Here is a 13,530-nt window from a genome sequence, read left to right as displayed (position 1 = left end):
CACCTTCAAAGCACCCAGGCAACAATACTGTCAATGTTAAGTGTAATAAATGCTGAGGGCATTTTCCCGCCTCTCTATAAAACCACAGCACACTTTTCCTTCCTCCTTCATATTATGCAGGTCTAATTTGCACAGGATTCAGGAGCATTTCACTAGTTCATTTAAATAGGTTGCTTGTTCCTAATGAGCTCATCACACAAGAGCACTTAAGAGCTTCCCTCTCCTTAGCGAGATGATGTGTGACCCTGACATACAGGGTGAGAAAAAAAGGGGTCCTTCACTTGGGCCTGATGGCCTGAGAAGCTGAAAAATAAATGGGTAGAAGTAATATTGTTTCTATTGGCAACTACTTAATATCTACTGAAGTTTGTCTTTGGTTTACACCCCTCGAACCTGAGCAATACAGACCCTGGATATGTTTGAGAGGTGTGGCTTTGGCTTCCCTTTGCCACATTTTATCTACCCATGCTGCACCTTCTCCCTACTAATCTCTGCTGAAGCTGTTTATTTTAATTAATTAATTAATTAATGTGTCTGGACTTCGTTGTGGCATGCGGGCTCTTCGTTGTGATGCGTGGGCTTCTCTCTAGTTGTGGCACGTGGGCTCCAGAACACGTGGGCTCTGTAGTTTGCGGCATGCAGGCTCAGTAGTTTTGGCACATGGGTTTAGTTGCCCCGCAGCATGTGAGACCCTGGTCCCCTGACCAGAGATCGAACCCGTGTCCCCTGCATTGGAAGGTGGATTCTTCACCACTGGACCACCAGGGAAGTCCCTGAAACTGTTTATTTTCTAGGAAGCTGTCATATTTTGAGAATATGAGGAAGAGAGCTGTTATGGGTTGAATTGTCTCCTCCCAGAATTCATATGTTGAAGTTCTAACTCCCCAATACCTCAATGTGACCTTATTTGGAAATAGAGTCCTTGCAGATGTAATTAAGTTGAGGTCATACTGAAGAAGGGTGGGACCCTAACCCAGTATGACTGCTATCTTTACAAAATGGGGAAATTTGGACATACACAGGGAGAGTAGCATGTGAAGATTAGTGTCATAAACCAAGGAACTACCAGAAACTCAGAGAGAGCCCTGGAAACAGATCCTTCTCTAGTGCCTTCTGTGGGAGCATGGCTCTGATCACACCTTGATCTTGGACTTCTGCCTCTAGATCTGTAAGACATTAAGTTCTTGTGTAATCCACAGGGTATGTGGTATTGATACATTGTTACAGCAACCCTGGTAAACTAATATAGGCGCTGCTAATGGAGGAGTGGCAGAGTGTTAATTTCACAGGTTTAGCTCTGTGTCAGGCCAAACCATCCCCTGTAGCTTCTGAAATGTACATGGGATCATGTCACTGCCCAGCTTAAAACCCTCCAATGGCTCTCACCTCCCTCATTAGAAGGCCTACAGGACCTACCCAATCTGCCCCAAGAAACTCTCTGACGTAACCGCCTGTTACTCTCTTCTTGTTCACTCTCTCCAACCCCACTGCCCCCTGCGGTTCTATACAAACTCTAAGCACTCAGGTATTTACAGTTTTCCTCTCACTTAAATTTGGGTTTTGTTCAAAAATAATTTCCTCGACCACCCTATGAAAAATAACACTCTTATTTTGCTTTTTCCCCCTTCAATAACACCTATCAGTACCTAACTTGATGTATCTCTTTATTACTTGTCACCATCTGCATGCGTGTAAGGTCCTCAAGTGTAGGAATTGTCAGGTTTGTTGTTGGGTCCTCCAAGCCTTTGAATGGTAGAGTACATCAGAGGATCTCAATGTATCTTTCTTGAATGAATGAATGATTTGCCAGATATTTGGATTTTGTAATTTGAAAATTTCAACAGCTATACTTCCAAGGCATGCCTGGCTGCTGCTTTCACTTTTCTGTTACTGTGAGATTGATTCCACTTCCTATGTGTCTGAAAATTCTCCTTTCTCATTCTCTCCCAACACTTTGAGCCTCAGGAAGGGCATTTTCTAAATGAGAAAAGACAGAAAATTAGCTCCTCTGAGAAGTCATTCCTCTCTTATTCTTTCCTGTATCCTCTGCAAAGCCTTGCACACAGTAAATATTGATTTAAGGAATCAACAGGAATTTTTTTTTTTTAAACAAAGAACCAAATTTTAATCAACTAAATTTCTCCAAAGTAACCCACGCTTTCCAGGTGAACCTCATACTTGGCTTAAATGATCTTTCAATTTACCCACCCATGGTAAGCAGCTGTTGCCATGGCTCACAGTGATCCTTTGGTCTTGGTATTCACGCCTTGGGTAATCCCTTCCCCTTGAGTGTAAGCTGGTTTAGTAGCTCACTTCTAAGGAATAGACTGGAGCAGAGTGATGGGCTGTCACTTCTGAGGTTAAGTTATAAAGAGGCTAGCTTTCACCTTGAGTCCATTTGCTCTTTCCCTCTTGGATGGCGCGGTTTGGGGAGAGGCCAGCTGCCATGCTATGAGGCAACCACGCAGGGAGGCCCACATGACCTAGCTTGAAAGCTGATTATTCCCCACTTGAGCCATGAGATGACTGCAGCACTGACTGACTTGATTGAGGGCTCATGGGAGACCCTGAACCAGAAACCCCGACTAATCTATTCCCCGATTCCTGACCTACAGAAACTGTGGGATAATAGACATTTGTTGTCCTCAGCTGAAAGGGCTGGACTAATTTGTTATATGAGAGTAGATAAGTAATAAACCATGTTTAATTTGTGCTCATCACTTCTAAAGCACTACTGATGTGAAAAGTTATCTTAAGATGTTTCTTCCAAAGGCTAATATACATACAAGAGGGATTTTTTCCATGTCTGAGTTTAGTTTGTAACATTTATTTTTGTAAAATGGCCAAAATGCAAATATAAAACCTCTGTTTATACATGTTATCCCACTTAATCCTCATGAAAACTGTCTGAAATAAGGTGCTATCATCACCACATCTTTTTTTTTTTACATCTTTATTGGAGTTTAATTGCTCTACAATGCTGTGTTAGTTTCTGCTTTATAACAAAGTGAACCAGTTATACATATACATATGTTCCCATATCTCTTCCCTCTTGCGTCTCCCTCCCTCCCACCCTCCCTATCCCACCCCTCCAGGCAGTCACAAAGCACCATGCTGATCTCCCTGTCCTATGTGGCTGCTTCCCACTAGCTATCTACCTTACGTTTGGTAGTGTATATATGTCCATGCCTCTCTCTCGCTTTGTCACAGCTTACCCTTCCCCCTCTCCATATCCTCAAGTCCATTCTCTAGTAGGGCTGTGTCTTTATTCCTGTCTTACCCCTAGGTTCTTCATGAGATTTTTTTCCTTAAATTCCATATATATGTGTTAGCATATGGTATTTGTCTTTCTCTTTCTGACTTACTTCACTCTGTATGACAGACTCTAGGTCTATCCACCTCATTACAAAGAGCTCAATTTTGTTTCTTTTTATGGCTGAGTAATATTCCATTGTATATATGTGCCACATCTTCTTTATCCATTCATTCGATGAAGGACACTTAGGTTGTTTCCATCTCTGGGCTATTGTAAATAGAGCTATAATGAACATTTTGGTACATGACTCTTTTTGAATTACGGTTTTCTCAGGGCATATGCCCAGTAGTGGGATTGCTGGGTCATATGGTAGTTCTATTTGTAGTTTTTGAAGGAACCTCCATACCGTTCTCCATAGTGGCTGTACCAATTCACATTCCCACCAGCAGTGCAAGAGTGTTCCCTTTTCTCCACACCCTCTCCAGCATTTATTGTTTCTAGATTTTTCGATGATGGCCATTCTGACTGGTGTGAGATGATATCTCATTGTAGTTTTGATTTCCATTTCTCTAATGATTAATGATGTTGAGCATTCTTTCATGTGTTTGTTGGCAGTCTGTATATCTTCTTTGGAGAAATGTCTATTTAGGTCTTCTGCCCATTTTTGGATGGGGTTGTTAGTTTTTTTGTTATTGAGCTGCATGAGTTACTTATACATTTTGGAGATTAATCCTTTGTCAGTTGCTTCCTTTGCAAATATTTTCTCCCATTCTGAGGGTTGTCTTTGGTCTTGTTTATGGTTTCTTTTGCTGTGCAAAAGCTTTGAAGTTTCATTAGGTCCCATTTGTTTATTTTTATTTCCATTTCTCTAGGAGGTGGGTCAAAAAGGATCTTCCTGTGATTTATGTCATAGAGTGTTCTGCCTATGTTTTCTTCTAAGAGTTTGATAGTTTCTCGCCTTACATTTAGGTCTTTAATCCATTTTGAGCTTATTTTTGTGTATGGTGTTAGGGAGATATCTAATTTCATACTTTTACATGTACCTGTCCAGTTTTCCCAGCACCACTTATTGAATAGGCTGTCCTTTCTCCACTGTACATTCCTGCCTCCTTTATCAAAGATAAGGTGACCATATGTGCGTGGGTTTATCTCTGGGCTTTCTATCCTGTTCCATTGATCTGTCTTTCTGTTTTTGTGCCAGTACCATACTGTCTTGATTACTGTAGCTTTGTAGTATAGTCTGAAGTCAGGGAGCCTGATTCCTCCAGCTCCGTTTTTCATTCTCAAGATTGCTTTGGCTATTCGGGGTCTTTTGTGTTTCCATATAAATTGTGAATTTTTTTGTTCTAGTTCTGTGAAAAATGCCGGTGGTAGTTTGATAGGGATTGCATTGAATCTGTAGATTGCTTTGGGTAGTAGAGTCATTTTCACAATGTTGATTCTTCCGATCCAAGAACATGGTATATCTCTCCATCTATTTGTATCATCTTAAATTTCTTTCATCAGTGCCTTACAATTTTCTGCATACAGCTCTTTTGTCTCCTTAGGTAGGTTTATTCCTACGTCTTTTATTCTTTTTGTTGCAATGGTAAATGAGAGTGTTTTCTTGATTTCACTTTCAGAGTTTTCATCATTAGTGTATAGGAATGCCAGAGATTTCTGTGCATTAATTTTTTATCCTGCTACTTTACCAAATTCATTGATTAGCCCTAGTAGTTTTCTGGTAGCATCTTTAGGATTCTCTATGTATAGTATCATGTCATCTGCAAACAGTGACAGTTTTACTTCTTTTCCAATTTGGATTCCTTTTATTTCATTTTCTTCTCTGATTGCTGAGGCTAAAACTTCTGAAACTATGTTGAATAAGAGTGGTGAGCGTGGACAACCTTGTCTTGTTCCTGCTCTTAGTGGAAATGCTTTCAGTTTTTCACCATTGAGGACGTTGTTGGCTTTGGGTTGTCATATATGGCCTTTATTATGTTGAGGCAAGTTCCCTGTATGCCTACTTTCTGCAGGGTTTTTGTCATAAATGGGTGTTGAATTTTGTTGAAAGCTTTCTCTGTATCTATTGAGATGATCATATAGTTTTTCTCCTTCAATTTGTTAATATGGTGTATCACGTTGATTGATTTGTGTATATTGAAGAATCCTTGCATTCCTGGAATAAACCCCACTTAATCATGGTGTATGATCCTTTTAATGTGCTGTTGGATTCTGTTTGCTAGTATTTTGTTGAGGATTTTTGCATCTATGTTCATCAGTGATATTGGCCTGTAGTTTTCTTTCTTTGTGACATCCTTGTCTGGTTTTGGTATCAAGGTGATGGTGGCCTCGTAGAATGAGTTTGGGAGTGTTCCTCCCTCTGCTGTATTTTGGAAGAGTTTGAGAAGGATAGGTGTTAGCTCTTCTCTACATGTTTGATAGAATTCGCCTGGGAAGCCATCTGGTCCTGGGCTTTTGTTTGTCGGAAGATTTTTGATCACAGTTTCAATATCAGTGCTTGTGATTGGTCTGTTCATATTTTCTGTTTCTTCCTGACTCAGTCTTGGCAGGTTGTGCATTTCTAAGAATTTGTCCATTTCTTCCAAGTTGTCCATTTTATTGGCATAGAGTTGCTTGTAGTAATCTCTCATGATCCTTTTTATTTCTGCAGTATCAGTTGTCCCTTCTCCTTTTTCATTTCTAATTCTATTGATTTGAGTCTTCTCCCTTTTTTTCTTGATGAGTCTGGCTAATGGTTTATCAATTTTGTTTATCTTCTCAAAGAACCAGCTTTTAGTTTTTATTGATCTTTGCTATCGTTTCCTTCATTTCTTTTTCATATATTTCTGATATTTTTATGATTTCTTTCCTTCTGCTAACTTTGGGGGTTTTTTTTGTTCTTTCTCTAATTGCTTTAGGTGCAAGCTTAGGTTGTTTATTTGAGGTGTTTCCTATTTCTTAAGGTAGGATTGTATTGCTGTAGACTTCCCTCTTAGAACTGCTTTTGCTGCATCCCATGGGTTTTGGGTCTCATCACCCCATCTTAACTATAGAGAAACTGAGGAACAAGCAGTGTAAGCAGCTTGCCCAAGGCCATCCAGCTAGTAAGTGGTGGAGCCTAACAGTCCAGTTCTAAGGCTGACAACTTGACCACTAATCTGTGCTGCTGCTTAGATGAAAAATTCGATTGTAATATTAAAACAGGCCAAACTGCCTTAAAAACTAGCTCTAGCTCTAGTGTAGAAGAGTTACTCTCCAGGACTAGAGTTTTCATGATTCAAAGATGGGACGTTACCAACCTTTGAATTCTTAGAAAAATTACATGAGGTGAGATTTAAAAAAAATATCCAAATGGGAAGAGACAAAACCTAAATTATCATTGGAAAAAAACAGAAACATTTCCCTCTCTGAGGCAAAGTCATTCAAATCACTAGAAAATCCAAAAGCATTCGCTGATCAGACTTTGAGTCATTATGAGATTTACTGACACACTTCCAAGTCCTCAGTATGTGCTGACAGCAAGAGGCACGAAGATTTTTGACCCAGCTGCACTGCCACCTGACCTAGGACCTCAGCAAATGCACACAGTGTAGACAGCAGCTCCCCAGAACGACTCTCTGAAGAAAGGCCTTAGGAATTCTGAAATCTTGGAAGCTCCTGTGCATTGTCGTATCACAGATGAGGTTTGCCCTACCTGCCTTTCAGGGCTGTGCTGCTCCAAATTCAATGAGATGAAGTATGTGAAAAGGCTCCGTGATCTGTAGGTCTCAGATGAAGGGAGACCTTTTATTTTTTATCATTGGTAGAAGGAAAAGGTGACTAAATGAGATCATTTGTATTGTGCCTTCTGTGGGCAGAGAGCAGTACAACTGAAATGTACTGCTGTGGTGGCAGGGCTGGTGTGCTGTCCAGAGCACACGTGCCAAGCAGTTAATTCAGAAAGAGAGAGAGGTGGCCGGTGTCATGACACTGGCCAAGAACTGGCCAGTCTCCAGTGCGACCATGAGTAGCGGTGGTTTCAGGGGTTCGATTGTAACCATCCACACAGAATTCAACTGCTGGAGTCAAAGCCAAAGCACATTTAGCTGTGTAGCCATAGAATCTAGAGCTAGTGCCCACAGGTCCCCACATAGGAGTGCTGGGGACTCGCTCACTGTACAAACATCCCCTGACTTCTGGCATGTGGTCGTGGACAGGTGCTAAGGGTACCAGTGTGAGTACAGCAGACCCTCGGAGCTGCCCCTGTGCCACTAACAGCCATGAAATGACTGTGCAAAGAATTGTGAGTATAACTGGACAGATATTTGACTTTCACAGTTAAGTGCTAGCATATCTTAAAACCTCTGCGTTTCAATGAAGTCTTTGAATTTCTTTGTGTTTCCTCCATGGTTCAGAATAATTTCGCAAAACCACTGGAGTTAGGATGGAGTCACAGTTTTCAACCAGTTAACCCCTTCATTCTCCAAATACACAGGGGCTCTGTGTGCTTTGCCCAGGGTCACTCGGCTGGTGAGGGGCGATGGCTGTGCCTGCAGAGGGCAGGTCGGCCATTCTGGAGTTCACTTTCCCCCTCAGGACTCAACACGGACGCCAGTGTCCGTTAGCGGACAGGGCATGGAGTGACTTTTGTGTTCATTCTGTTTCTGCTCTGAGGTGTCTCGATTTCTGGGTCACTGTGATTGTATTGTGCCTAGAAATTTTGGAACCTTCTAACAGGGCCAGTCTAGAGTGCTTCAGGAGGAACTGTTTGCTCTTCTGTCACTATGTCCCCGAATCCTAATTGATGGCGCCTAACTAGAGAAAGGATTCCTTTCTGACCTGTTTTTCAGGTCTTGTTCATTACTTACAATAAGGTACCTTCCAAAGTCTGCCAGATGCGAGTGCATAACGTTTCTAATCAGAGTCCAACCAATCCCAGAAAACTAGTTTCAGTGAAAAATGAAGTGACTAATGGACTAAGTTTAAATGATTATGAGCTGGGTGAAAATCTCATTTTTCTAGTCAAAATAGTGTGGAGCTGTTAAATTCAACTTCTGAGATTGTGGGTTTGAATATTAATCTTCCTGAACACACACCTTTTTATTCCATCTGTAATTGGAATGCTTAAAGTGTAATCATATGCAAGAAACAAAGCATGTGCTCTAGTATTCAAAATAAAAACTGCCAGTCCATAATTTGGTTCTGAAGTATTTTACAGTTCTTCAGGGGAAGGGGACCAACATTTCCTGAGGACCTACCATGTGCCAGGCTCTTTACTGGCATCTTTTGTCATATGTTATGGTTTATTTTTCATAACAGCTCTCTCAGACACTTATGATTATCCCTTTATTACAGAAGATGAAATTGGTGCTCAGAAAGTCACTGACAGGGCTGGGGTTTGAAGCCAGATGTGACTGCTAAAACTTCCACTTTCTATAATACCAAACGATTTAACTTCCTTCCTGGAGACACTGTCTAACTGAGAATCTATAGTTTTGCCCCTTAATCCAGTAAGTGAGTCTGAATTATACTGAAGGAATTCAAAGATTAATATAGCAACTACCCACATTTTGCCAGCAAATCCATCTGACAATGGTAGCCATGATGATGATGATGATAAAAATGGCTCAATGTAAGCAAGGCACCATTCCACTTTATATCCTGGAACGTATGGCCTCAGTTGAGTCTCACAACCATCCTGTGAAGTACCTGCTGTTATTATACTGATTGGCTGAGGCCCTGTGTGGCAAGGATGGGATGTGAACCCAGATACGCAGTCTGAGGTCTGGGGTTATGCTTTCATCACTCTTCTATACAGCGGTCAAATTAAATAGAACAAAGCAAGGCACCTAAAGACTAATTATCAACATATTTTACTTCAATTACTTGATGGAAGACAAAATATTTGAATGTTTTATAAAGGATATTCCCATGTTAACTAATAAATCGAGGGAGTTCTTATCATGATTGGCAGTGGTGGTGAGAGTGGTGATAATAAGATACAAGGTCTAAAGTCACATAAATGTTAACATGTCGAAGAGAATTCCAAAGGAATCAGCCCTTCAAGTAAAGGGAGTAAGGGTTGGGATAACCCACTGTACTATAATGAAATAGGGGAGATCTTATATTTCTGAGCATAGTGGTACTAGTGACATCAACCAGAAGCTACTACCGTGGAACTGACTTTTCCTTAGAAGGAACGGGCTTCCACCCTCTCCTGAGCTAGCCGGTCTCCACCACTGTGGACAGCCCGCAGGCCTGCTCTGCCAAGGGAGACTTGCCTCTGTGTCTCTCTGGCTTAGCAGTTCATCATTTTCTGTGGAAAAATTGAATCAAAATAGAAAAAAAGCTCAATCTCCTCTGACACCTCTCTCTCCAGGCAATATCTGTTTGGGGCTTTCTTTTAAGAGGCAGGAATAGGAGAACATTTCTGAATTCTGTGTTCATCTTCTATCGTTACGATATCTTGTATCATAGCTTCTCAGCTGTGCAGTCTTAGAAACATCCCTAATCTCCCTCTTGACCCTAGTCTAAGTGTCATGGTACAGGCTCTGGAGCCAGACTGTCCAACTTGGAACTCCATCTCCGACGCTCGTCAGCTCTGAGCTCTGAGTCAAGCTACAGCCTTTTGAAATGCCTGTTTCTTCATCTGAAAAGTGGAGATAATATGGGATTATACCTCCTGGGGTTACTGTAAGTTAGAGCACATAAAGCATTTAGAACAGTGCGAGGCACATGGGAAGCATGTCAACAATATATTATTTGCAACTACTGAGTATGTCTTACAGGCCACTGTTCATAACTGTTCAGGCAGCAAGCCTGAGCTAAACCAGATCAAAGTTAGGGCTTCTAGTCCTGTGTTTCTGATGAGGTTGGTACATGTTGAACTATGTATGGAATTGTTCTATGGAAAGACTTCAACTCTCGATATAATGCAAGTAGTAACTATTTATTATATTGACATATTTACAAAATATTACAAAGTGAAATACCACTCTAATTCACCATATTACACAGGGCTGCATACAGGCAAGACAAAGTATGGAAAAACATTTACTTCTGTCTTTGGTATTAGAAATCTACACAAATTCGCAGCATTAAAGTTTCCAATATGAAGTATTAAACATAGACAAAGATGTAATTGGCAACGTCATGAAAAGGACTCTACTATCCTCTGCTGGGAAACCCCCAGGTCCATGAAATGCAACAAGAAAGAGAGGGAGTCTATCGGCTAAAACAACAATAAAAGAAACAGCACAAGTTACAATACTGTACACAGGAGTGTTTATGAAGCTGCCCTCTCCATAACATTTGGCAGACAGTAACAGACAAAACATTCCCCAGACACAGTGTTGCAGATAAGACTTTATGGGAAAGAATCCACTCCAAGATACACCTTGAGGGTATAACTTTACTGTACAGAACATCTTATAAAACTCAATTTCATGATCATTTACACATATACAAAAACTTAACTGGTTTTTGCAAATAATAACTTTTCTAAAACACAATCACAGTTTACATAATTCTGAGGTAAAGGTCCTGAATCTATTCTATTTAAGAAGTCCTAGCCCACGAGGGTCTCTAAAGGGAGATGTGTCCAATGAACATCAAGTTCTGGCCCTCAAGTGGGTTGGGGAGAAGGCCAGCCACGCCCACCTCATTTTAGAGATGGTCCAAAATTTCAGAACTAAATGTTCCTACTTTGGCTCTATTAAGTTAATGCTTTTAATGTTTTCTGCAAACACTCTCCGAGTCTTGTCAGAACATGACTTCCGCTATGGAGAAAATATTTCATCAGGAAAGGGCCAAGTTAGTGTCTTAACTTGACTGTCTTGACTGGGCACTCTGTACATCCCAGGAAAAATGTACTTAGACTCCTCACATAAAGGGTGAAGACTTGGTCAAATAAGTGCACTGCAGACTGATCTTGCCACTGGTTAATACACACCCAGAAATGGCCTCAGATGGGAAGAGCCTCAGTGAGAGCTGGGATCCCCCAGTGAATAAGACCAGAAAAGCCTAGTGACCCTCCTTCTGTCCCTGAAATGCGTAAAGGACCTTGCTGTGCTTTCCTTCAAAAATCCTCGACAAGGTTGTTTGTGCTACTGTAAATCCTCTAGGAAAATGTGGGAATCAGCAATATATCGCAGGTCTTTTTTCTGTGGGCGGGGGAGGGGGGGCTGGGGGGGAGGTGTCAGGGGAGAAAAAGGCATATGTTAATAGATGTTACTTCTCTAAAATGACTTACTATAAATCATAGCCCTTGGTCTGTTTCTGTAAACAATGCTACCTTAATTCAGATTATTTGTGACTACCTAAAACATACCCAACCAAGATTATCTCATAAGTGACGTACTACATTTCCAAAATAACCCTATGAAATCATGAAGGTTGTGAAGATTTAATATGAAGATACTCTTTTATGTACTCTTCTGTATGTCTTCTTTTTATGAAAAAGTTTGCAAATCTCATCAGGACACCAAATGAATAATGGACCCCCCCTCCCATATAATATCACTTATGAAGCAAACCTGAGCATTTGTCTCTTATATTTTAACATGAGTAACATCGGGGGGTAAAAGTGTTTGCCAGGCAATGAGTCACCTTGTGAAGCAATTTAAGACAAGTAATGCTGGATCTTTCCAATAAGCTGCCCCAGTGGCAGAACTCCCATTTTTCTTCATGCTGGGAAAGGCAAAATTAAACTTCTGCTTCTCTGTACCATCAAAAATTCTGGTGAATGGCACGTGAGAAGAAAGTAACGATGTGTTAAGCATTTACTAATGGCTGGCTGGCATTCATGGCGTCTGACTGGACGAAGGAAAAAGAAACATGAACCAATGTGTTTGCAGGAGGAAGAAAAGCTTTTGGCTTTGCCCTGGTCCCTGACGATGACAGGCGGGCAGGCTGTTTCTTGCACAGCTCTAGGCGAGCCATTAATCTGTCCGTACCAGCATCTTTAGAAACCCCAGCATTAAGACTTAGGAGGGGAAAAAGAGGGAGGATGTTGAATAGCCAGAAAGGCAGCTTTTTAAACACTTCAGTGAATTCATAATGCTGTGCAGGCTTCTGTGTATCCCTTCTCTGAAATTCCTGGTGCGGGGCGCAACGCTGGATTGGAATTTATTCATCTTCTTCCACATACGTGGATGGAAACCAGCCCACCTAAAAGGGAAAAGCAACCAACACAGCAACGTGACTCTGCATCTGGCACTTCAAAGGACTCTACAGAGCATTTCATTTTCATAACACCCCGAATTAACCTGGCCTTTTATGCCCACTGCAGGTGAAGAGGATTGGTTTAAACTGCTCCTAAAAGCCCAATAGAGTGAGTGACAGAAAGGGTGGAATACAATACCCTTAAACGGTGTTCTAACCTGCTAGCACACAAATATGTAAATTAAGGGACTCTACTAGTTAATGCTTCCTATTTCTGCTGTAGAACAAGATATAAAGACAGAGGTCCTATGCCCCACTCTTTCCAATTTAGATCATCAGCTCTTATAGATATTTTGTACTCCACATAAAGTTTATGCTCTAGACTTAAAAAGAGGCTTAGAGACTCAAAAGAACTGATATGCTCAACCCTTTTCCCAACAGAAAGCCATCAAACTTGCCCAAGTAAACTTTATCGATGCCGCTATCATATTCACTCAACACGTTTTTCTTGAGTGCCTATTTTCAGGAAGGAGCACCACTGTGCGGAGCCAGGGCTCTGGGGGGGTGAAGCCGGCCACACCGTGTAGGGTTCCCCCCACCACAATGGGCGCCGGCGGCTGCCCAGCCCCCTTCATTCATGTGACGAGCACATTGAGAGGGACAGCTCACCCTGCCATTTACTTCTCCTCTCCACCAGCCATTCGCACTCATCTTCGTGTAAATCTTCACCACATCTCCTTTCAACAAGGACAATTCTCGCATATCTCTTGCACAGAAGTCATACCGAGCGATGGCGATGCCCAGCACCTTTGGACTTAACACTGTAAAGAAAGGATGGGGCGTCAGAATTGATGTGCAGTTTACCAACCATAAGCACCTAATCAGATGGATGTCATAGATGCTGTCAAAATGCACGGCCGTGATTTTGTCACAGACTAGTGATGATGGCAGAGGGGCTTGAAAGCAGCAGAACTGCTGTTTCAGTTCAGTCAGGTGTAGTCAGGTTCATTTCACCAAGTTTAAAAAACTTGTTCTGTTTTCACATTCTTCATAGGAACTTCGAAACAGGGACTAGTTTTTGTAGTGTAAAAAAAACAAAGGCTAATATCTAAGTTACTACCTAAGCAGATAGAATCTCAAATAACTAGCAT

The 13,530-nt window shown here is 41.4% G+C and overlaps 1 protein-coding gene across 3 annotated transcripts in view; it reads right to left on the bottom strand.

Moving 5' to 3' along the window:
- Positions 1-10,147: 10,147 nt before the first annotated feature.
- VAV3 (vav guanine nucleotide exchange factor 3) overlaps positions 10,148-13,530 on the bottom strand; it is a 396,567-nt gene continuing 393,184 nt past the window's right edge. For all 3 annotated transcript variants that reach the window (XM_060301805.2, XM_060301801.2, XM_030868866.3), the window contains 2 exons: positions 13,049-13,200; positions 10,148-12,385 (listed from right to left, as the gene is read on the bottom strand). In XM_060301805.2, the coding sequence (XP_060157788.1) occupies positions 12,344-12,385; positions 13,049-13,200 (194 nt within the window). In that variant the 3' untranslated portion in view covers positions 10,148-12,343. The remainder of the gene's footprint in view (positions 12,386-13,048; positions 13,201-13,530) is intronic.

Source organism: Globicephala melas, chromosome 1 (genome assembly GCF_963455315.2).
Source record: "Globicephala melas chromosome 1, mGloMel1.2, whole genome shotgun sequence".
Taxonomy (NCBI): domain Eukaryota; kingdom Metazoa; phylum Chordata; class Mammalia; order Artiodactyla; family Delphinidae; genus Globicephala; species Globicephala melas.
The sequence above is the reverse complement of the archived record's forward strand: the minus strand, read 5'-3'. Positions and strand labels throughout refer to the sequence as shown.